Source organism: Melospiza georgiana, chromosome 9, assembly GCF_028018845.1.
Source record: "Melospiza georgiana isolate bMelGeo1 chromosome 9, bMelGeo1.pri, whole genome shotgun sequence".
Taxonomy (NCBI): domain Eukaryota; kingdom Metazoa; phylum Chordata; class Aves; order Passeriformes; family Passerellidae; genus Melospiza; species Melospiza georgiana.
In genome coordinates this window covers 13,068,091-13,093,784 of record NC_080438.1, presented here as the reverse complement: position 1 = coordinate 13,093,784, position 25,694 = coordinate 13,068,091, and the positions used below count along the sequence as shown (strand labels likewise).

General features: G+C 36.5%; 1 protein-coding gene across 4 annotated transcripts in view; it reads right to left on the bottom strand.

Moving 5' to 3' along the window:
* The window catches only part of CDC14A (cell division cycle 14A), a 48,806-nt gene that overhangs the window by 16,070 nt on the left and 7,042 nt on the right, over positions 1-25,694 (bottom strand). For 3 of the 4 annotated variants that reach the window (XM_058030258.1, XM_058030256.1, XM_058030257.1), the window contains exons 3-9: positions 22,959-23,034; positions 16,341-16,433; positions 14,304-14,383; positions 8,107-8,173; positions 5,912-5,974; positions 3,232-3,319; positions 1,392-1,622 (exon numbers count right to left, since the gene is read on the bottom strand). In XM_058030258.1, coding sequence (XP_057886241.1) covers positions 1,392-1,622; positions 3,232-3,319; positions 5,912-5,974; positions 8,107-8,173; positions 14,304-14,383; positions 16,341-16,433; positions 22,959-23,034 — 698 coding nt within the window. The remainder of the gene's footprint in view (positions 1-1,391; positions 1,623-3,231; positions 3,320-5,911; positions 5,975-8,106; positions 8,174-14,303; positions 14,384-16,340; positions 16,434-22,958; positions 23,035-25,694) is intronic. The other variant, XM_058030255.1, reaches the window with a different exon arrangement.

The window sequence follows — 25,694 nt, the reverse complement described above, 5'->3', positions numbered from 1 at the left end:
GTGTTTCCCCATCTAAACCTTATTTCCCACAAATACAGGATTTGCAATTTACAGTCTCACAATAGCCTGCTATTGTTTATGCACCAACAACAGTCCAAATGAAAACTCTCCAAGCAGCCAAACATCTCTGCTGATAACTCCATACACAACTACAAGCTCTTTACATTTAACCACTAACTCTGATGTTTTTGAAAGTGAACATGATTTAGGTAGGATGAAGGGTAGATGTTAACACCTAGTGAGAGTCCATAATTGTAGCTTGGAAGTGAAGCTCTGAAGACTCATTTAAAAGGCAAAGTATTGGTTTAATTTCTTTCCTCCAACATTCTGCTAATGCACAAACTTCCCATTACAATCCTTTTCAATTAGCTGTTCTCTCTCATCTGAGACAAGCAGTTTCTAGAGTAATAGCTGTGCTCAGAACATCTCTGCAATATAACTCTGCCTGAGTTAGGCCTGAGTTAACTGTTGATTCAACACCAGTGGATTATTTAGGGTGTATAAAAACAAAAAGAACAAGATTGTTGATTTGCTTACTAAATGGTCAGACAAAAGACCAAAAATACTTCAGAGCAGAAAGCACATCTCTAACTCACTGCCAAGTATGTTATACTCCTTTAGCAGCTAAGACTGGAGAATAACTTACTAACCACCTCCTGCTAATCAATGGTTTATACCCTTATTTAGCCAATTAGGGGATTCCCAGCTTATCAATGCCACAACTTCTGGGTTCTAGCAACAGTAACAACTTGTTGGAAAATAAACCTGTTTATTTTTGATATGTATATTTATTGTTCACGGGAAAATTATGAATAGTACTATTCTTGCTTCTGATCAGGCAAGACATTTGTCTCCACAATGTCCTTACACAACTCTAAACACAAATCAAGCTGAACTCTTAAAAGCCTTTGTTAATCTCTCTTGACTAAGCATGTTTTGTGCATTTTCTGGCTGGTTTGCTGAATTAGGCTCGTTTGAAATGCTGGCATCACAATAACTCACATCAACTTGAAATGTGGAATTCATACACCACAGAAAAATGTAGAACAGTCAAAAACACAAAGAAAACCTTTTAGTGTCTTGCATTTCCTAGCCAATTATCATAATGCTGTGAAAGCATAATGCAAAAAAAGAAACCTGCATCAACTAAATCTCAAGTTTTCAAGTCATATGAAAAAAAAACCCCACAGAACAATGAACAACAGATTGTCAGTTCCTGCAAATAACAGTGTAGGATGTAAGGACTACATATACACAGGAAAAATATTTGGCACCATAAAGCATTATTACTCTCACAATCTGAAAGTGTTCTTAAATACTGTATTTCTGGGATACACTCTATGGATTTATACTTATTTTAACTTCAGTCAGAAATGAACAGGTGCACACACCTTTACAATGAACAGCAATGGCACCATCAGCATTTTCACAGATGTTCAGGAACCTCTGGACGATGCTGTCACTTGGTGTGCTGCCATCAATGAAGAACAGGTCATAATGCTCAAAACCAGCATCAGTAAAGCGTTTTGCCTCATAGATCTTTTTGTTTAGTCTTATGACTGTTGTGATGTTATGCTTCTTGAAATAAGGAAAGTAGGCTTCAGGTGCATGAAGAGGATAACCTATAAAAAAAAATAAAAATCAGGCCATAGTAATTTAATGTCCAGGGTTCATGAAGTTCAAAATCCCACTAAACAAAACAGCCCCTGAAAACTTCTTGAATAATAAACACACTAATACTAAAAATGCTTTAATATTTTATTCAGAATAGACATGTTAGGTGATAAAAAATTGTCCAAAAATGCTCAGTAAGACCACTTTTATTATAAAAAAGTGTTAAGAGGCAAAAAGTTAAAACAAAATCTATGTGAAACACTGTATTGTCTCACATTAAGCCCTCACTCTTCTCTGCAAGGGGATTTATACATAAATCTGGGGACATGTATGAATTCAGCATTTCAGAACAGCTGTTTATCTAGAGTCAAGCTGCAGATCAAAGAATAAAAGCATGCTTGAAGAGGAAACACTGCTTTTATGGAAAATAGATTGCTCATTTATATTATGGACAAGAGAAACAGTCAAAGAATAAACTGCAGTACCAAAAATATTCCTGTCCTACTGGGAAGTAAGAAAGCTTTATTGCCTTGATTCTCAGTTAAGAGACAAAAGGATCCTCTGGATGAAGATGGGGGGACAGGGAGGGAGGTCTATGACCAACCACAAAACAGCTGCTCAGGACAGGTCATAAAAGCATTAGTAAGTGCAATTCAAATCACAAGATAATTAGAAAAATATAGCTTTGTAATGTGTACTTGCAATCACCTGGGAGAGGATTATTTCTAGTTTCATAACTGGATTTTAAGTGCATTAATTTAAGAATTTTCAGTTATATATGTTAAAAATAAAACACAAGTTTTCCAAATTCCATGGAACAATTTAGGTAAATTTAGAAAAGAATTCTGCAAGAAAGGGCTGCAACAATGATTAGGGAAGAAACCCAAACCAATCAAAATATTTTCTTTCTGGATTTTGTTTAAATTTTCAGTGGTTGCTTTTTAACTGGAAGGATTTCAGTCATAAAAGAAACATGAGGAAGCAGAAGAAGGGGATGGGGAGGGCAGGTAGGTATTCAGAAAATATTCTCACATAAACAACAGGACATGGCACAAATAATATAGTCAAATTCAGAAAAAACCTGATGATTTTCCAAGTGACTGATTTTCCTTTTAGCTGGACCAAATCTCTACTTTTCCTGTCAGTCAAGTTTTTCTTTTGTTTTTATTCCACTAGAATCACATTCCCCAGGTTCTTCACATTACCCCAAGTATCTTCAGTAGGAAAGGCAAGCTTCTTTTAACAGTCTTTCCTGGTCTGTGTCATAAAACCCTTAACACAGCCTTCTGTGTTTAATGCAACTCACCTTTGGCCTGCACACTTACTGTATCAGATGTCAGGTTCCAGGAGGACAGTAAGTGACCTGAGACTCTCAGGCACTTTGTCACAGGATGCAAAGTTACTGACTGTTAGAGCAATTGAAATTCTTCTGGCAAAGAAGAATTCCAAAACTTTTTGAATTAAATTCTATAAGCATATATACAATGCTCACTGGATGATTATTTTCTGAAGATTAAAACTGATCCATAATCCTATATTACCTTCTGCTCTTTTGCTATGATGGTTTTACATGCTGGAAAAATAAGATCAGAGCACAGCATTAAACATACACCATACCATTTTCAAGTTTGCTTTTCGGGTGTGGTCCACTAAAAGCCAAAAATTTTCCTGGAATAATCCAGTTGAAGTCACCATTTTCCACTCGCTACAAAAATTTCAGAAGAGAAAAACATTTTAATATCTGTATATTCAAGGTAAAAAAAAATTACTCAAGATTTTATTTTACTCTTTTCTGTGTTCTTGTGGCATTAAAATGAAACACTTCAAATGTAATTAGCTAGCTTAACTATATGGGACAAATTATACTGCTCCTCAGATCTTAATAAAATTGAATGTAAACAAAACTTGCTTAAGTTTTCCAATAAAAGCAGAAAGATCCTTTATCTAAGATATTTCCCCTTGAGAGGGTTCAGTGTTTCTGGACACCTATTAACAATACTGACAAACACCACCATTCTTCTATGTTTTAATCAAAAATTATGGAAACGTGTTTCCTTGTGAGGCACTAGCTAAAAAACCACTTCACAGAAAACAAATTAAAAACCAATTAGCCTTCAAAACAATTACCCTTTCCATGTAGAAACTGAAATTTACATATTGGCATAAGCTCTGATGAGCCAGTAATCACAGAAGAAAAGTGTAAATTAAATAAAGACAGTAGATGTTAATAAACTTTCAAACTATGACATTTTGAATTTCTTGCTCACTTTTAAATGAAAACCTAAAAAGGCTCTTCAAATTCTGTCACTGCTGAAAATGAAAGCTTCTTTGGAAATACGTAACATCAACTGCAGCTCCAAACTGCCTTCTTTTCTTTCTTTAATTGAAGACTGCTCATTCCTTGCTTGGCAAAGCAGTTATTCTCAGCATGACTTTTAAGGACATGGCACTCGGTTCAGCTGCATTATTAAGCTTGTGTTTTTAGCTCTCAGCTCATCAGAACATCCTAATGAGTGAAAGGTTCTGATAATGGACATCACTGTAATCAATTCAGCAACTGTTTGCTTAGCTGAGCCCATTAGGCTTGCTCCCAATGTCCCTAACAATGGAAACTCCTGGAAATTACCCAGGTTGCATAAGGACTAGGGAACCAACCTCAGTGCCAAGGCAGGACCCCTGCCCCCCACTGGTATCAGAGACTGACACCTCAGCACTGCAGCACCCCTACTCCCTTTAGGGAAGAAGTCCTGTTCAGTAAGCTAAAAATATTTTTGTACTTGTATCACCAGTTTTATTTGTGGATTAAGTTCCTTATAGTTACAGGAGTCATGGCAAATAATTTCAATTGTTATCGATATGAACTACAGATATCTCTGTAAATGTGTGTATGTATATGCTTGACAGTACATGCAAACACCATTATTACTAAAAAACCCAATCAGTATTTACTTCCAGTCCAACAAAATGGGAATTAGCTGCCTTGATAAGATAGTAAGATGGAAGAACTATAAACAAGAAACAATTTCCTTTTAGCCTGATCCATTTAAGTTGTATGCAACTTTTGTCTACAAAACCACATATTTGAAGACCTAACATAGCAAAAATCTGGAACATTTAAAGTTTTTGAAATATAACACAGGACATAAGTAAACATAAAGCTGACCATGATGTGTGAAAAAAAAGAAGACATAGCAAAAAATGGCCAAAAAATTAAAGATGATTCCAAATTCTTGCTTCTTAAACCCAGCAAACAGCAACGATAAACATCATTCACATGTATGTACTTTGCACATGCTAAAGTAATGTTAAGCCTTAAACAAGATAATGGGATAGCTTTGGTCAATTATTTTATGACTCTTTTTCAAGCAGACTAATACCTACTATACATAGAGAATTCCAAACTACCTTTTGTTTTTAGAACAAGTTTTTCTTTTTGTACATGGAGTAAGCAAAAAGAAGCAATTTTATATTTTAAATTTTAGATTATGTTCTTTAATTTTGGTAATTCTGCAAGGGCTATACCAATTCTTGAACCTAATCATTATGAAACATTGCAGGATACAGAAATCCTTCTACAAATGCTTTCAAGTTTAGTGAAATAGGCAGATCTGTGTTACAAACTGCCTACTGCAGACATCTACAGCATGGCATATTTTAAAGCTTCTCTAAAGCAATGTAGCTTGAGATAACTTTTTACTACCAGCAGATAAAGGTGTGCATGTTACAAAGTCCTAGAAGCATCTAGAGCCAACCAGAGTACCTATATCTAGGTTTTAGCAAAGTTGGCAGAACAGTGAAATACATCTGTTAGCTTTCTGGGACTTCATATGGGACATATTTTGGATCTATTTCCTTTACTAGAATTTCACAAAATGCATCCTTACCAAAAAAACCCTCAAAATCTGCTTCATCTATATGGCTATAAAAAATCTGTCATATATTTGGGACTAACAGGAATGGAAGAAGGAGCTAACAAGTGTTGAAAGAAAACATTCTGTGGGTCAGCTGAGAAACCTTGGATTGTGTCCTGGGAGAAGGCTGGGAAAGCATGAGAGAGGTCCCAGAGGTCAGAAAGGCTACAAGAAAACAGTCGATTTATGATATGATGCACTGAAATTGCAAGGGCAGTAATCCTGTGTGTTCTTCAAAAAGAGCATACAGGTTTCCATGTACATACCTTCATATGAACACTGGGTTTTACTCAAATTCAAGTATGCTTTCAGTATGTTTTAAGTTGGGGATACTGAATACTCTTCTTTTACTCAAACACATTCAATGCATTATTAAATGTACAAACCTCATAGTGTTCATATTCATCCACATCAAATGTCTTAAAGTCAAAAAATCCATGCTGCAAGGCCTAAAAGGCAACAAGGTGTCAGTTTACACTGAAATACAATATATAATTTCACTTTACAGTACTTTTTTGAGCAAAACTAAATCCCTAAATGTTTGTGGTTGTGGCTTATTGAAGCTTTTACATTAAGACAACATGACATTTTGCACAGATTAACAACACAGACAACAAAAACTCCAACAATGTCACTGAAAACATGTCAGACTCATTATTCCCCTCCAAAGACATGAGGATGGGACACGAGGCTGTTGCATATCACTTAAATTGTAACATTGATTCTACACACCCCACCTTGTGGGGATCTTTCTGTAAGGCAGATGACAAGTTAAAAAGCAATTCCCTTTTTGTCATACACGCATTTAATGATTCCTATGCCAAATGTATTTTCATGCAGTTGGACATAACAAAACATTGAACACTGAGAGGTTATTGATTTTCTGCACTTAGTATGATACTCTAGTTTTACCACTATAATACCTAGGCAAAATGGCATCTACAGAATGCAGTGCCATGTATAATATGTATTTTATTATTTGTTTTAATACACATTTCACAGGAACAATGAAGTCCACTAGCCTACATTAGACAGTATTTATTACAGGACTGAAAGAAGTTTTGTATTCAGTTATTTTTATTATTATTAATTATGCCACTTTTGTGCTAAAGATTTGCATATTGAAAACAATTATCTGACCATGAAATGCACAGCCAATATTTATTCCAAATTTGTAAAAGACATTTCTGCAGCATATATTTATACCGAACCAATTGCATTTTGAAAAACAGATATCGCACAAGCTTCTGGAATTAAGGTGTGATAAGAACACATCACAGATCTGTCATTTAAAACCAATAATCAGACTGCCATTGTTTGCTACATACAAACCATCTTTTTAGGACAAATGAAAAATAGCTTTGTTATAGACAAGATAGGCTCAGTGACTGGATCTGTCATGAAACCTAAGATACTGAGAGGTTGTCTGAACTGGAAAAGCTGATTTTGAAAAATGTATTTCATCGAAGCATGGCTGGCTGGCTGCACTCCACAACTTGCAGGCCCCCTGAATTACAGGTATATGACATACATACAAACACCAAATTTTTCCAGGTAAACTAAGACTACCTTCAATTAAGGCATATGTTTTCTGCCCAAAGTGTTTTTACCTCTGTAGGTGAACTAGACAAAAATTAAATAATAAATTTTATGAGAACAAAGGAGGAAAAACTGATTCTCACCGTCCTTTTGATGTATTAGCTGCAGATAAATTACAGTGATTGCACTGACTACTTCAGATCTTCAGATCTGTAGAATGCCTCACAAATTACAGTCTTGCTGGTAACTGACAGCTCCTTTCCCACCCCCACAGAACTAAAAATATTAAGCTTGATCTCTCTTTTTCCAATTTTTAAAAACCGCTTGTTTTGCCACTTTTAAGAATTACAAGTGGTCTGTAAAGTATCTGTACAGCCCTGTTCCTATAGCCTTGCTCCCTTCATCAAGGACAATGAGAAATGATAAACAAAATTTAAAGGCCCCAAGCTAAGAACTGATGTAAATTATTTTTACATGAACAGTACTGGAGCTTAATAGCTCAGGACTACTTAAAGTGACACATCACACCACTAGTAAGAACACATTAGTTTTCACTGGTTTTAAAAAACTTTCAAAAGATCAGTGCCAAACACTGAACCGTGTGTTTTGGGGAAAGCAGGGGCCAAGTACATGCAAAACCTGTTCTGATTAAATCACAGATTTAAGATACCTGGGTATCTGTTTCACTGACCTCATCAACCTGTCAGTCCCTCTCACCAGAGGTTATAAATGATCTATAAATGATCAGCAGAGCCAGCACAGTGTCTTGCATGAAGAGCTGTCCCCAGCCAGGCCTGGTGCATTTTCATGTTCCACTTCACCAGGTGAAGTTCAAAAAGCTGTCAAAGGCCAGGCCAGGCCATCAAAGTGCAGCCTTGCTCCACCATCAGTACTCAAACACACTCCTCAGTAACTTAGGTTTCATCACTACTCATTCACAAATGTGCTCTGAAACCAGGTTTTATACTCTATTTAAACAGTAATTTTCTTCATGTTTTAAAAATCAATTTAAACCTGTTTTGCTAAGAAAAAATGTTATTACCTTATTTACTCCCTGTAAACAGTCCAAGATGGTAAGATTGTATGTGCTGCTCCCAAATGAAGCATCCCTATAGATTTAATACAAATGAATTTAATATACACAGAATTATTTTAAGAACTAGGGCAAAGGCAGAACACAACAGAATACAACAGAATACATTCAAGATATGCAATACCCTTGGAGAACTCTAAATTAAAGTTCAAAGACAACTTTTGAGAAACTTGTTCAGACTGAAGTACTCCCCTACCCAAGATGTAGCTCAGACTAAATGCAGTTAAATATTACAAGCTACTTTGGGTGCATATTTTACATCAGGTAACTACACGCTCTTTACAAAATTATTTATGCTACCCTGGAACAGGAAGGTTTGCATCCCCTCTGGATTGTGTAAAGATAGTAGCAAATAAAGCACAGTTTGCTTAAACCAACATTCAAGTCTTAATTAAGCTACACTAAAAGGGGCAGGCAAATAAGATTAATAGCTTGGAACTAATTTACAGGCTTCCATTTTGATGCCCAATTACAGATGTGATTAAAAGTTATCCTGATATAATTAAAATTACTTGACCTCAGTATACCACATGAAAGTTACAACTTGTCTGTAAAAGATGAAGTAAGACTCACCATCAAACATGCACCACCAAACAAAAGTATTGTGGAAAAATGAAAACGTACTTTTTGATGTTTGCTTCAGACCACTTTGATTTTAACAAAACTCTGCCTGAGCAGATAATTTCCTTATCATTAAGGAAAAAAAAATATTTTACAGCTTTTCTCTTTGCTATCTTATACAGAGTCCTAAGAACTGCAATTTATCAGAATAGTAAAATTTTAGGTTCAGACAGATACATACTTAATCTATAATTGATTCAAAATTTCAATCTTACATTGAAAACTTCGTTTTTTTTATAAAACTTGCTATAAGTAGTATGAAGTTTTTGATATGCTCCTTCAATCTCAAGTACTTTAAGAGTAGAAAATTCTCTCCTATTCTTTAACAGCAGAGTAAGTTTAGCAGATTTGAGCAAGCAGTGTTCATAGAAAATGGTTTTAAGAAAATTAAAAGCTATTATTTTGCTAGTGTCATATTGCAGGCAGGCCAATCTAAAAATGCTTTCCAATTATTACATTATTAAAACACACTTAACTATAATGTTTTGGAATGGGAACTTTGAAGTGTGTATGAATCTTCCATACCCAATTCCAACAGAGAAATTTTAAAAATGAGAGGCCATAAAGTATTTTCACTATATTGAACAAACAGAACATAACAAAACTTAATAAATGAATTTTACAGACAATACATTTTTGACAGATAATGGATTAACATTATTATTTTGAATATCACATGATAGCAGATCATTTTAGCACAAAATTCTTTTAGCAAACAAAAAAGTCTTGCAAGCAAAAAAATTAAGGGCTCTGATGGGAACACATACATAGCAGAAAGGGATTAAAAGCTGCACCAGTTTTCTGGAGGGGCTGACAGAAATAAAATCAACAAATGCAAACCACAAAATTAAACATTTAGAGAAACATGAATAGAAGATATGGTTGTAGGAGACAAGTTCTATTTTGTATGTTGCTTTGTTGTAAAAAGAATATAACTTTTATTTTATCTGTATGTATATAATTACTTCTCTGACTGATAAGGCATCTGATAGTGCAGTACATGAAAACTATGCTGGGGGAAAAAACCCACATAATCCCTAATCCACTAATAAGAAGCACGACAAAGGAGGGAGGGAGGATGGTGAAGCTGACCTAGATGTACAATTCCAGGTGCAGGGTATCCTCAGCTGCAGTGCCCACAGCAGCTGTTAGCAGGCCTGCACACAGATGCTGGCAGCTGCCATGGACTGCCTCCAGCACCCGTGTCTCAAATGCCTCACTGCTCCTGATGGGCACCATTAAAGTAGGTGCTGATCACGTTTCATTACAGTATCCTTGGAGTCTTTTAGGGCCAAATGAATAGCCACCTTACTTTTCAGACAGTGACAGAACTCTATTCACTTTCAAAATGAGAAACAATATGAGTATTTCTAGATGCAGATTGTATGAATCGGAGCTGGCATTACAGAGCTGTGTATCCCACATCTGATTTCACAGTTGTAGCTGACCTCAATACTGCATAATGCTTTCCCTTTCACCAAACCTCTAAACACTGTCAATAACAAAACAATTTGCTTCCCCAGCACTTGCCAATAAAGAAACAAACCCCAGAAGCTATGAAATAAAATCTATCTCAGATATTATTGTCATTATTTAGAGACTGAACATAATAGTATTAAATATATTTGTTTTTTCATCAATACAAAGTATGTTGAGGTAAAAATCTGAAACTCTGCTCCTTAGTAGGCAACTGGTATTCATGACAATTTTAAGTGGTGTTAGCACTGTTTTTTAAATGGAAGTGAGAAGATACAGTATAAGATCTTCCAGAGACTAGAGCGTCACCAAGTGACAGTGAATCAGCCAAAAATAAGACAAAAGTGTCTCAAAGACAGTAGTGCCTTACCCTGCCAAGTTATCTTTAGTTTTTCTATTATAAAAACAAAACAAATTTCCATGAATTTTGTAAGAAGAGCAATCTGATTTTTTCCACCCCTGCCCTGAACTGTATTTGCTGAGGCAGTCTTTAAATGAAATAGCAGCTGAAGACCTAAGCCGATTAGGGCTTTTTGAGGTCACTCAGCTACATGAAAGTAGATCAGTTTCTCAGTGCTCCCTTCATGTAAACCTACCTCAGTACTCCACAAAGAATCTGACAATGCTGCAGCTTCTCCCTATTCAAAATTGTCTTTTTTTTTTTCCAAATAGAGGACACTTCAGGTATCAAATTAACAAACTTGTTAAACAGTCCAGTTGTAACACTTAACTGATCATTGCTCACTGACAAACTCTTAAACTATTCAAACAGACATGACCTATACCACAGAAGTTATATAACATCTGAGTTCCAGGCTGCAAGAACAAATTCAAGTCAGTAAATACTGAACAGCAATGATTAGTATCTCCAAATTACTTCCTTTATAGACCTTAGAACATGAGCAAAGAGGTAAGACATTTGGGTTATGTTTTGAGCAAGAGTTATTTTAGTTGTTTTCAGGACACTAAAGGTGTGCAAAGAGTGCAAACTTGCTCACAGCACCACCTTGTTTCTGCCAAGCAGACACTGCCTAAGGCTACTGCTTCCAGCACAGGTTCGATGGCTTGAGCCTCTGTACTGTGCCCTATCTTGCAACAGAGATGCTCCAAATGTCTTGGAACAGGGGGCAGGGGGAAATGTCCCAAAGGCTTTGAAACACCAGAGAGGATGATTAAATTATTTCTTTCCCATTCCCAACTAATCTAGATTGTCCCATTGCAGACCCTCATCAGATCTACCTGCCCTTCTCCCAGCACCAGCAACTCTTGAGATCCTTGTATATACCAACCTCCACCTGTGAACTCCATACCCAAATAGCCCCTCCCTGTCAGACTTCCCATTTCTCATCTAGCTTCTTATCTTATCACAATCCTTCATTTTATTTCCTCCCTCCTCTTTGTCTGCCCTCCAGTACAGATTACACACCCATCTTCCCCAGCAGGACAAAGTACACTGCAGGTAACAGAATCTGTTCAGGCTCTAATCCAGAGACAAGAGCTGACATAGGGCAAAGCAGATCCAAAAGAAACATAAGTGCTTGCCAGCCCCACACCATGCAAGAAAGAATGCTCAAGAAATCAGGATGTTTAATCATTCTAGCAAAAGCTCCCAACACTATATTCCTTCTAGAGACAGCAAAGCTCAAGAAGAATGTATCCCTCTAACATTGCCAAAGCTTTGCCTTAAAAAACCCAAACAGAGCAAGAAAAGCCCAAACACATACCAGATCCCACCCACACCAGACAAAACCCACCACAAAAACCCCATAACTGTCAAAAGCTTTAGCTTTAGACAATAATTTCTCTCACAGCAACCTAGGGCTTGAAACACTTGGAAAAAGACTGCAAAGAAGTTATCTTGCAGAATATTCTACTCCATAAATTTATTTATGTTTTCTCCTGAAGCTGACAAATGGAATTAAACAATTAATCTTTTGTAATCATTTTGCCAACCCAGACAGCAAAACCTGAGTAGTCCCTTTGCTGGACTTTGCCTTCTTCAATGTTTTTGGGTACTATACTCTTCTCAGGGAAACACAAAAAAGCTCTTTTGAATATAATATAAAATTATCTCCAGAAAATCTTGCTCTGTCTTCTGTTTTTTTGATCCCTCCTTTGATGATTATAGAGTAGCTAACTATTCTAAAATAAAATTTCATTAATTTAAATTCACAAGGATTGCCTATGAATAATCAATTTACACTTAACAGGAAATTGTTTTGTGTCATTAAATTTGTTACTGTGGTTCCAATCAGCCTCACAAGAAACCAGAGACAATTAATTTCATTAGTCCTTACCAGTCAAGCAGAAACAGCATTTTCTTATCATTGCTGCTACTATCAGTATCACTATTATAAGGAATTAGTTGCAAGGCAAGAATCTAGAGCCTTTGATTGGACAAACAGGGTCCTGGAGACTGTTCTGCAAACACACTACTCCTCCCAAATTTTCTGTCTTATCATTTTGGTACCTAACAAGTAAGTTTCTTCACTCTGTCAAAACCTCTCTTCTACACACCTGAATTTTCACTTTGGCAGGGGTGAGAAAAACCTGAAGACAAATCAATTTACTACAATTCCAAACTGTAAATTTCTTTAGTTGGTCAACAAGATGCAGCTATTCAGCCATGGGGCCTGATGAGAAGTATCCATCCTCAGGGTCCTGAGGGAACTGGCTGGTGTTGTAAAGCCACTCTCCATGATATTTGAAAAGTCATGGCAGACAGGCCCAGTCCCCAGTGAGTGGAAAAAGGGAAACATCACTCCTATTTTTAAACAGGGTAGAAAGGGAGAGCCAGAGAACTGCAGGCTGGTGAGCACCACCTCTGTGCCTAGGAAGATCATGAAGCAGATCCTCATGGAAGCAATGCTAAGGCACATCCAAGACATTGTTTAATGTAGATCATGACCCCTGTATCTTATACAGAACTTGGAGACGTTAGAAAACACTGACATGTTTAAAATAACTGATTTTTTATGCATTGTACCAAGTATCTTTTATGATTAGCTGAAAAAAAAATGTGGATACCAGTAGCTCAGTAAACTTCTTGGGTTCTGGAGAGCTATCATTGCTCAGATCAGTGCATAAATTCTCTGTCAATAAAAGCTATCACTGATTTAATACCTTTTCTTTAAATGTAGCTGATGGTTTAAGATTTCATAGTCAAACTGGTCTTGACATAAAAAAGAAAATCTACCACCCCAGCAGTTCATATGCATCTGGCTTCTGTGCAAAGTCTGAGAAGAGACAACCTGATCTTCCTTTGCTGAGTGGCTGAAGAATCAGAGGAATTTGATATAGACAAGGTAGGTCTACATTTACAAATGCATTGGCTGACAGTGAACACTACTTGCAAAATGCTGATTCCCCTAAAAGAGAGGATATTGACCTTCTTGCAGTTCTATTGCCAGTGTTTGCATAAGAATACCATGAGGTATTTTCATTCAAAGAGCATAAGGGTATTTCATAGTCCACACCATGAAATATATTTGGAAGTCTCTCTATTAGATAGGCATGACAGCTAAAAAAACTTAAGATTCAAGCCTCAGTGTGACCTTAGCACAGAGTTTAAAGACAGATTGACAGAAACGATCTATGATTCACTGAAAATATTCTGTAACCCTAATATCAGTACCTGTGCTGTAAAATAGAGAAAATATAACAGCATAAAACCCCCTTCAATCCTGTAAGTTTCACTAGCTAGGGACTAGGTAATTTCAAATATTTGAATTAATCCCAAATAGTAAAACAATGCATTATGAAGAAAATGTTTAAGTGCTAAATCACAAACATGCTAAGAAGTATTTTCAAAACCTGACAGTTTGCTAGACTGAGTCTTACTTAAGACTTGGATCAATCTAAATTATTTATTATTCCCACAAACAGCAAATAATTACACGAAATGTAAAAATTTTTTTTTCTGGAGATGAGTCATTTTCATTCAATACCTGTATCAGACATGAAACACCTTTTTGGGAGGCAATCTAAACCCCATAATTTTTAGCAAATTTTAAAACACAGAAGTAGCCCCATTTCTTGTGTTCACATACCTATATGGAAGATATGGTGGATTAGATCCTGATACAAGCGTCCTGTAAGCTTCTTCTGGTGTTTTCTTCAAGTATATAACCTAAAAGGGATGGAGGAAGAGAGGGGGAAAAAATAATTGAGCTCTGAGCCTAAAAAGGCTGACAGGAACTTCCTCCAGCACACTAAACTCATAAGAATGCCTGTTATCCTCCTTCATGACCAATTCCTGTGACATATACAGATCAGAAAAGACATGCCTACACAAAGAAAAGATTCAGCTATCAACAGAAATCAACAAAACCTTTGTTTTGTGTCAATTCCATACTTTAAAAAAAGAAAATTGGAAATAAAATCACATACTGCTGCAACTGAGAGACTTTAGTGTGGCATGAGTTACTGTAAAATAGCTTACATTTAAAGCCTAAAGTCTTGCTTGTAGACAAAATATCCTTAGAGGGTAGTTCAGAGAACTTCAGGAAAAAAGTGAGTTTCATTTTATCATGGAATTAGGGGCAAATTTGTACCACATGTTCTCCCAATACCGCAGGTTTTATTTGACAGAAGTTCTGGTCCTCCAAAGCTGTGTCTGCTCAAAGACATTCCCACATGACACTTTGAACATAATACTGGTCATGTCTGTCTACACAGCTCATAAAGACTCATACTAAAGAAACCAGGAGGAAGCAGCAAAAAGATATTAAGAACACAAAAGGAAAGAGGAGAGGAAAAGAACCACTGAACAAGCTCCTGAAAAAAATCAAAAGGACCTTGGATATCAAGAGCAATGCAATAATTGAAGGAGGAAGGATAATTAAATGAAGAGGAAAATACTACAGTATGTCTTCAGCACCTAAAAAGTAAAGAATTCCATTAAGAAAAATCAAGGAGACATTTTCTGACTCATCTGTATCAATGAAAAGTCAGCAACCAAAACTTAGCTTCATTTTTAATTTAATATGATCAATCTTCATAGTGCTTTCCTTCTGCAACATGCACAAATAAAAAAGACCCCTAACAACACAAAAATCCCAGTGTGAATAGTTTGGACAAGCTGAAGCTTTTTTTGATATACAAAAAGCAATGTAAAAGTTTAAAAAATTACTTAATAGATATTAACCATTCTCTTGGAGCAGTTTTTTTTTACAAGGTTTTCTTCCCTTTCCCCACTGTCACTACTGTAACTCACTATGTGGCACTGCTACTTGTAAAATCCAGATTCAATAAGTACTGAACTTATTTTTCTCTGAGACTTTCCTTTTTATGTTCTCAGCCTTCTGAGTGATGATGTGGCTGAAATTCCTCACAGTTATGCCATTACATAGGCACATGACATGTAGCAATACTGGCCACATGTACCTGCTGTCAGGAAAACTCATGTCATATTTCCTAAAAAGCTTACAGAACAAAAAGGAAATCAGTATTTTCCAAGTCCACCTTAACACTTATCCACAGTATTTCAAATGCAATTTGGATTTGGGTATTTCCCACCTGCACCTGCCATTTACAAAATTAGAAGTATATAGAACAGATCCCCTCTAGAGCTGCTTAGATTACCAGCAAACAAACCTTTCATGTTTCAGCTAGGGCTGAGATGTCTAAATTAAATTTTTTAATTAGGATAAAACACTCCTGCAAGGAAATAACTGGACATGCCATAGTAGTTTACTATTGCCTGTCTCTGGTTTAGTAACTTTAAGAAGGCTGTGGGAAAATCTTTTCTCCTTCCCAGTCTGAATCTCACTACTGACATGAGAAGCAATTCATCCTAACATGGTCAATTAGAGGTAAGCAATTTGGATTTTCAACATTCAAGAAAATGGTCATGGAGAAACATAGAGGGGATCTGCAAAAGCCATTCCCTATGCTATAAAATAAATGGAGTTAAGGGGTGATGACCAGGTTTCTCTAAAACTCATCCAGAGTTTTCAAAGACAGTTTAGAGACAAATGAAATGACCACCTGTCCACCTCCCTAAAGGAGCACCCCTTGAGAAGCCACTTTACACATAGAAGTCTCTTCAGCAAGGTTAAAGTATCCATGTGATCAAAAATACTTACAGCATATGAACCTATTAAAAACGCTGCATTCGCTCGCTTCCGCTGGTCAAAGCTGGTGTAGTACACAATCTTCTTCCTTGAGAGGCTGAAATACTGGTTAAAAGAAAATAAACAAAACAGCAGATTTACTAAGAATATGCTTTAAGAATACTTTAGCAAAATCAGTTTTCCAAAACTGCAAAACATGTTAGAGAAAATTCTTATCAAGAGGCTCTTAAAATTGAAGGAGCAAAAATTACTGATACACTGAAGAATCTTCTTATATCACCGATAAATAAGAGCACAGGGAAACAGCCACTGTTTCTGGGCAGATCGCTAGGTTAGCTGTACAAAAATATGCTATAAAGTGGAGCTGAACCAAAATCTGCAATATAAAAGTCTGGATTTTTCCCCCCAAGTTTAAATATTTGAAACACTCACTTATGAACACTGATTAAAGACATTGAAATTTTCAAACTAAAACATCATCCTGTATGTTAAACCTTTTTAGCACACAAAACTGTGGAGAAGACAGAAGAAAAAGTCAAGCAATCAACCTTACAGTCATTTTATAAGTCAAACACTTCCATCTATACTTTATAATGGGTGACGGACATATTTAGAAACCTCCAACAGCAAGAATTTACTTAAAAAGGTAAAACAAAAGAAAAAGACTGTATAAGAGAAAAGCCTGAAGAAAAGGCTAGGCAAAGGCAAAACTAGTAACACTCACAATTCTGTTTCTTTATGAAGAAAAGAAGCCTGTGTCAGAACCCTGTGGACAGACCTCCCATTGAAAACAAAATCAACAAGCACCAGAAAAGCACAATAATGGCAAGCTGCAGCAAAACTGTTTAAAGCCAGAGAGAGACAATATTGTCACTTAAAATTGGCAAGTTGAACAATTTACTGCATTAGCAATTTGTAAAATTTCATGAATTGCCAAACTTCCATTATACTCTGCTACACCCCGTTATGTTTTTGCAGATCGATTTTTACAGTACTCCTACAGTTTTGAGGAAGTCATCAACAGATATACTAGATTCTGTTTCTAATTATTTGAAGCATTTTTGTATTTTTAAAATTTGAATGTTATAAAATGCCCTAATACCGGTGCTGTTGCTACCCAACTTCAGGTTTTTAACTCTTGACATTGCTGACACTTGGGAAGGGGAGCTAAGGTAACTGCTGCAGAACAGGGTTTCATTATTAGTGCCAACTGTATTTCACCTCCAGAAACCTGTCCATGTTGAGTCTTCAAGACTTAGCGCAAAAATCTCATCTCAAAAACTTATTGCAAATTTTAGAATATTTAGTTTTAACCACAGAATCAAATTTTCCAAAAAAACACAAATATTTCATCACAGGAGAAAGCTGATGCAGAGGCACCACAGTGAGTTTGTTACTCCCAACCCCACTGAAACTCACAGATCTAACTGCACCTTCCAGTCTGCTCTTACAAGGCACAACTGCCAGAGGTGGAAGGAGTGAGAGCTAATGCAAGTGAGTGTAAATAGGACTAACTCCTGAAATAGCTGCTTGCTGTTGATTGGAAGAGGTTGTATCTTAAGGCCAACAGCAACATCTCTCAGTGTATATGCAAACACACGAAGCACAAGTCGTTACTTAATTAGTGAAGCATTCAATTTTTATTAAAACTTGACAAAATGAATCCCAGTACTTTAAGATTCCTCCTTTCTTCCCCCTCCTCAATTTTTTAATTTTAGTGTTCTCTAACTGCAATTCCACCCATGATGTGTAGGTGGGATAAGATTACAGTAGTTATGCAACAGTGACAGAACTTCAATTATAACTTATTGACTACTACTTATTTTAAAGCAAAGTTCTTTGCAGCAGTTTACAGTACACCTAAAACACTATTTAAACTGCAAAGCTAGCTAGTGAGAAGTAAGTTCCATGTAGTAAGACCATATTTCTTTTTTATTTTATAGAATGGATTTTTTAATCATATGGGTATATCAAGTCATTCCAATTTTGAGGCACTTTTCTACCCAAAGTAGCCATAATCTGAAGTTTCCAGAATATTTAGATGAAAACAATGGATCAGTTTTATTGCATCATTTTCAATATGTAAGAGTTTAATCCTTGTCATAGGAAATATTTCAATGTGTTTTGAATCCTAACTAAAGCTTTAACACAAAATTGAAAACTGTTTTTAATGCCTTATAGCATAGCAAGCAGCACAGCAGCACAATTTAAGTCTTCAGAAGCCTATAAAACAAATAACTTTATTTGCACACTAGTTACAGAAAAGTAAGTTTTACAGTAGGTGTTTGCTGAAGCAGATGCAATGCATCTGTTAACATTAATGTGCAATTTGTCAAATCAGTGCACTTTCATCAACAAATCTAAGCTGTATGATCTATTAAAAAAACCAAAAAACAAACCAACTGATTTTCTGATCGTATTTGCCACATCTACCCCTCTGGCCAGGTTCAATGATGAGCTTTCACAACAGCTCTGGGAGGAGGTTCCTGTTTTTACAGCTCCAGAGCTCCACCTGAATGGATTGGGGCTCCAGGTCCCTTAGGCACTGCACAGCTCTGAAGAACCAGCAATGTTTCAACAAGGACTTCTTCAATTCTGGTCAGCTAGGGAACAACTACAGTTGCAGATAACATAGTTGCCAACAACATTTTCTTGTTTCCACAGCAAAACAAAGGTGCACACACTATGAAGCACTAAAAATATTCTTTACCAGTGAGAAAATTTTATCAGTTTCACACATCATTCAAAGATAAATTTTAACAGCATAACATAACAGTGTCTATCAAGATACATCCCAGAGGAACAAACTGAAAGACAATCTTGTGAATTAAAGGCAGAGGTTACACAGAAAGTGTAGCAGTTTTTGCTTTAGGTAACAAAACTAATTCATAAGTGTTACAGATTATTTACTTTCACCGTAAGATTACATTTTTTCTTTTAAAAAGTTCCCTGTAGATCTCAAGAGAGATTTACTGGCAGAGAATTGATGACAGGATTAGAAAGTGTTGTGGTGGACAATCACTAGATAGCTGTGTAAAAGCAACATACTATTTGACAGTATTTTATATAATGGATAAGGTTAACACAGTTGCACTGCTCAAGCAAGAAATTACTTCAATGTGTTTAATAAGCCGAGATCTATGCAAATTCTACTTTTATATATATACACAGGTGTACATATGTACTTGTAAATATACATGAATATAAGATTGGCAAATTTAATACAAAACAATTAATTTAAACATGTGCATGCAACCCTGCCTCAAAATCTAGGCTGTCCTACATGAGATGCTTTGCAATTACTATAGTTCCCTGTGTATGCCCAGCAGTTTATTTATAGTAAAACAAAAAAAAAAAAGCCAAATCCCTCTATGATTCAGCAGCAATACAGCTACCATACAAAAAGTAACCCCATAGTTTATAAGCCTGCCAGTACCTTTCCTCTCCTGCCTTTGATCTTCAATAGTTGTATCATTTATATCAGCAACACTCCCTGATTATTTCTGCTCCTTAGTTTATTGAGAATGTGCAAGGCTATGCATAGATAACACAACAGTTTTTTTAAAGCAGTTTTCATTAAATCAGACTTACTTAAAAACAATAAAAAACTTTTCATTCATAAATGAAGCCCAGTTCTTTAGTCAAGTGTTTTCTTCCCTGAACAGAATTCAAATACCAAGTAGGAAGACAGTACAGACAAGTTCTTCCTTGCTGCTGACTTCGATAGTGCCAATCCTCTTCACACCAATCAACAGTTGAAAAATTACAAACACAACAAGGTCAAAAAAGTTTTCCTGTATGGCACAGACAAGACTCTGCCTCAAATTTTCTCAGCAAATGGATATCTGAATAGATTCTTTACCTCTTCAGGACAGAGGTATTTAGTGTTTTAAAAAGAAAATCAGTCAGCACAAAGTTGCAACAGTTTACTTTAAAATGTCAATCTGCCATCAGCACATTTCAAACCTATATCCTTCTTCCTCACTAGTCCCCCACAAAAGGAGAGGGGAAAGCAGAATACTGCCTCATGTTGAACTACTCTTCCAAAAGAAAAAGATATATAGCTGAAAGGTTTGAAAGGGAAGCTTGTGGGGCTTTCCAGCTTTAATGAGATCTTATACTTTTATTTCTCCTGTTTCTATCCATAGAAGTTTTAAAATTAAAGAAGCCTAAGTGTTAAATTTGAGACACCACATCCATACAAACCCCGCATGTTCGCAAATAATTTCTTTTTGTGTCATACTTGGAAGACTCTTTTCTTAAGAAAAGTACACTAAGTGCTTACCCAACCAAGCACCCCAAATCATCTGGGTTAAGCACTAGGATTGTTTCAGGATCCCAAAAGTGCTGCAGTATGGTAATAACCATCCCATGATAATCCGCAGACTCTCACTTCCTATGATCCTATAGTCACAGGGCACCCTTAAGGCAATGGTGTGCAAGCAGCAGCTTCCCAACAGGGCTCTCTCTCTGTCCTTAGTCCAATCTGCACTTCCCATCACTGAAACACTCATCCCAGGCTGCTCACACATCACCTGGTGCCACATGAGAACTACCATACTTTTGCTGCTGTAGGGCAGGTAAGTCACAGGTCACAAACTTGTGAACCCCCTAGTTCAGGCCCCAGAACTCCTCTTGAGGACATGTGTGAAGGACAAACACAAGAAGATGAGGTGTACAGACAGTGACTAATTCTTGCCTGGGGAAGCTGAGCAGCAGCCACTGCAGCCAGGCCTACAGTCCCCAGGAGATGCACTCCTCTGAGGCATGTAAACACACAGCCTACTCACCCACTGCAGATGCTATCTCAATTAGGAGAGTGTGGCACAAATTTAAACTGCTAGAGCAGCAAGGCCAACATTAGCAGTACTGGTGTGCCCCAGGGGTGGTGCCAATCAGCCAGACTGGAGTCCATTCATATGTAAGTTTTTATACCACTCTGGCAGTACTCCAAGCTTTAGCTGTTTGATTCCAGGTATTACTTTCAAGTGGCTGCACTATCAGGTTACCCTTCTCTCTTAGGCACTAGGAGTTTAATTTAACTTATTTGGAATTAGCCTCTGGCAAGCCAGAAGCAACAAACTGCACTTCCTCCCAGTGGAGACCTCTCTTTTCTGGCCCTGAGATATTTAGTAGTTTCTTACTTATTTTCTGGGTCAAACTCCTGTACCTAGGTTCAAGATTGAAGGCATACAGTAATATATGAGACTGTATAACAGTCCCAAACTGATCACAGCCCCAACCAGAATCTGGAAAAGACAGAACTGATCTCTCTGGTTCCCAAGAGCACAGTGGAGTTAGAACAGTAATTTGATTACTGGTTCTTCTCTGGAATAACTGCTTCACAGAGCAAGCACACTCCAGTTTTTAATAACAAAATATAAGGTTACAAACAGCAGAATTAAGGTGAAAAAACAGATTCCTACTGAGTAAGAACCATTGGTCATGTGTTTGAATGGGGCAGTGGCACTGCAAAATGGGATGATAAGGTGTTTATAAGGTGCTGGTGTTATCAAATGGCAAGTCATATTTCCCCAATATGACCACAGGCATTCAAAATTACAAACAGTAGAGATTAACTTCTTATAAGTATCTTTTTAAAGTAAGAAGCAATGTAAATTTTCACTAGAAGCACTTTTTCCAAGAAATTTGCAGCAGCTCTGCAAGCCCTTCAATTTGCAGAACCTCCACTTAAGAAATTCGTGGAATTCAGCATACCCCTGAAAGCAGCAGGTAGCATGAATCAACTTAACTAAAGGTTTCATTTGTGACTCTAGAAATAATGTAATTTTCAATAAAGGACCCTCTTAACAGTGGCCAAAGCAATCACATCTGCTGTCCCATTTCCTTCTGTCAGTAACAGGCCTAATACTTTATATGATAAAAGATTTGAAATCTGTAACATTTAGTGAAGGGTCTCCTCCTTACTTGCCCACAAGTTACATTAATCAGCATTTTGCAATTAAAACATCTGTTTCATTTCTTGCAGTTGACAGATTTTCTATACATGCTGCAAATCAGATCATCACAAGTATTTGGAGAAAGAGAAGTCTGCAGCTGTACAGCTCAGAGGGTCTGGCTGGGATGGAGCTGGGATTTAGGCACAGAAGCTAGTGTGATGCTGTGATATAGATTTGTCACCAAAACTGTGTTGATAGCACACCCATGTTTTATCTGCTGCTCTCACAGTCCCAAGGCCTTTTTCTCACTCTGCCCTGGCCCCTTTTCCACTGAGGCTTACTTTAAACAGTGGGATTTCAGAACCCACGTTTTGTTCCTTGAGTACCTGTTTTTTCAGTTACTCAGGCCAGCACACACACTTCATTAGCTGCAAACTCTAATTTGTGATGACACAATTAGGAGCTTTTGTTATTATTGTCTTAAAAGTGTTGAGGTTATGCAAAAAGATGAACACAGCCTTCAGCCACCTGCCCCACCTCTTAAGCCAAAATGAGGGCATATTATTTTCTTTCAGTCTTCAGAGGGAAAAAAACTAAAAACAAAATATCCTTAAAGCTTAGCAATAACCACCTAGCTAGTGAGCACCTAACAACCACTTTCAAATTGAAATAAAATTACCCATTTTGAAAATACAAAAATATAGGAACATTGTTTTTAAACTAAGCTTACCTTTAATTTCTTATTTAGTTTACAGCAGTATCTGTATAACATTGCCAAATTTAATGGTCCAAAATCTCCATAGAAACTGGAAAAAAAACCACAAAACAGTATTATTTATACAAAAGAGCTAAGCAAATTTCAGCATGCATGTTGCTGATAAATAAAGCTGAAAATCAAGGATACTGAGTAGCCAATACACATGGAAGAACAGATGAGTATTTTATTGATTAATTTGAAAGGACAAGAGTAACAATTAATTTAAACAAATTAGGAGTGCTTCATGTTTTTAGTGCTTATGATATCACTGATCTCCTCCTCCCCACATTCTCTCAAACAACAAAGCCAAGGCCAGTGCAAAAAGAGACAGTCATATCAGTTTGGTCACTCTCTAGGACAAGGAGCCTTTCCGCCACACCAGTGCTATTGCAGTATCATCTACTTCACAATATCAAGTAACAACACAAGTGTTGGTTAAGGTTCAGTGCAGCACAAAACATTATGATGTAATTACAGAAGCTAATTAGCTGGGAAAAAGACCAAGCTGTCCAACTACTAGAACTTAACTTTTAGGTAGGACAGAAGTTAACTAAACCAAGAGAAAACTGAAGCCTCAGGAAAGCAGTGTTTAACTTCATAACTCATCATCTTCTCTAAGATAAATCTGCCAAATAAGGTCAACAGTTATTTTTAAAACAAAACCCTCTGTACAGTTTTTCATAGAGATGAAATAAAAATGTTCTAAGGACAAGTATGAGTTAAGACAAACAAGAAGTTAAAACTGGAGCTCTAACAACACTAGAGTGAATGTAGCTACCAGGAAAGTCATATAGAAGGCTTCCTAATGTCTCCTCCCATACAGCTGCACTAACACATGAATCAAACACCCCCACCATCCTCTCTTACTCCATCAACTTTAGAGCATTCTTTCACTTAAATATAAGATGGAAGAGTAAAACTTATGATAATAAATTATTTTCAAAAAATTGTTTTAAGGTATTGTGGAAAAATATGGAATTGGATAGTTACTATAACACAGAATACTTTAAAAAATTGAGAGCAAAGTATCTGAAAGCTACAACTGAATACACAGTTCATCTAAAGAACTGGAGAAGTACAGCCATGCTTTATAAGATTTATCACAATTCATTTGCTAGAAGTACATCAATATGAAGTAATATATCCACTTCTACTTTTCCACATGATTAAATTTGAACAGCAGTGTAGAAAAAGTACATGAAAATCAATTTAGAAATTTATCCACAAGACAAATTACTATTTTGGTGGGTATAAGGACAAAATACATTTGGGTCTGTCCAGGAAGTAATTGTCTCTCTACAAAATGAAGCCATTGAGGTTCTCTCAGCCCCGAAATTAAAGATGTTACAATCTTTGACTATTTCTCCCTCACTGATTACCATTAAGAATCCTGGGCTTCTCTAAACACAGTGGAGAAGGGGGTAGAAGCATCTTTGTTTAAAACACTGGTACTATCCCTGTTTGTCTATGCTGCAGAAACAAAATATTTCTCAGAATACAAACACAATGAAAGGAAAGGCACTTTCAGTCCCTCCTGCATCAGCATTACCACCCATACACAAAACCACTGTCAATTCCCAAATTATTTCCCTACTACCATAGAAGCAGTATAAACCAGCTCTTGCCTTTGCTGATAAAACATTGTGGATGAAATGTGAGGCAGATAGCTAAAATAATGCATGTAACATAACCTATCTCCATTTTATACCTCTAAATTGAAGTTAATTATCCTTTCTTTGATGGGGCTAAGTGAAATAAATGCTTTACAAATCTTCAAATCAAAAGAGTTCTTTGGAAGATAATACAAGGCTCTGTACTGAAGTCAATGAACTCTGATCTACAGAATCTTTCTTCAATTTACATCTCTAGGCCTAAATACAGTTCCTGACATGTTTAAGCAGAAGGATTTAATCCTATGCACCCTCATTACTTTTTCTACAAAAGGCCATTTCTATACTTGAATTAGTGACACTTGATCCTGCTTCACCCAAAGGATTTTCATCTCAAGACCAGAATTTTAAGTAAATGTAAGTGGAACATGGGAAATGGGCAGGGTATAGAGAATGGGGATGAAATGACACACCAGTCACCAGCTGAATAAAGAATTTCATTTGGCAAAAACTGAAGATCAACATAAGAAAAGGCAAATAGTCACTGATAACAATTCATCCAATATTATTTTACTTCCATCTCTTTTACATCTTGATGTTATAACAAAGCATTGAAAAACAGTAAAAGAAATTGGAATGTCTCTGAAGCTTAAGGTAGTTAAGAGAAACAATTACTTACAACAGAGGTGGAAACCAGAGGAGCAGAAGGCAGGTATGGTATTAATTACATTTAATTATATTTTGTTTTAATCAAGTACCTAGATGATATCTTAAGTTATTCCCCCCCCATCCCATTGGGACTTGTTATCCTAATGCTTCTCAAACTAAATAGTGAAACCCCAGAATATCCTAGCTGAACATTTAAATACTCTACTTCAAAAATACTATCATGATGTCACCTGGAAGCAGTAGCAGAAGTTTCTGGTATCTGTTTTCTCCTTAAACTCCTGGAACCATTTCTTCCTACCTGCAATTTGTTGCAGTATTATATCTGAGGTATTTGTTGTACTGTATCATAGAAATGGTCATCCCCCAAGAAAGGCCAGCCCATTGCTCTACTCTGTCACACAAACAGCTACTGTAAATTCTTCCAGGGAAT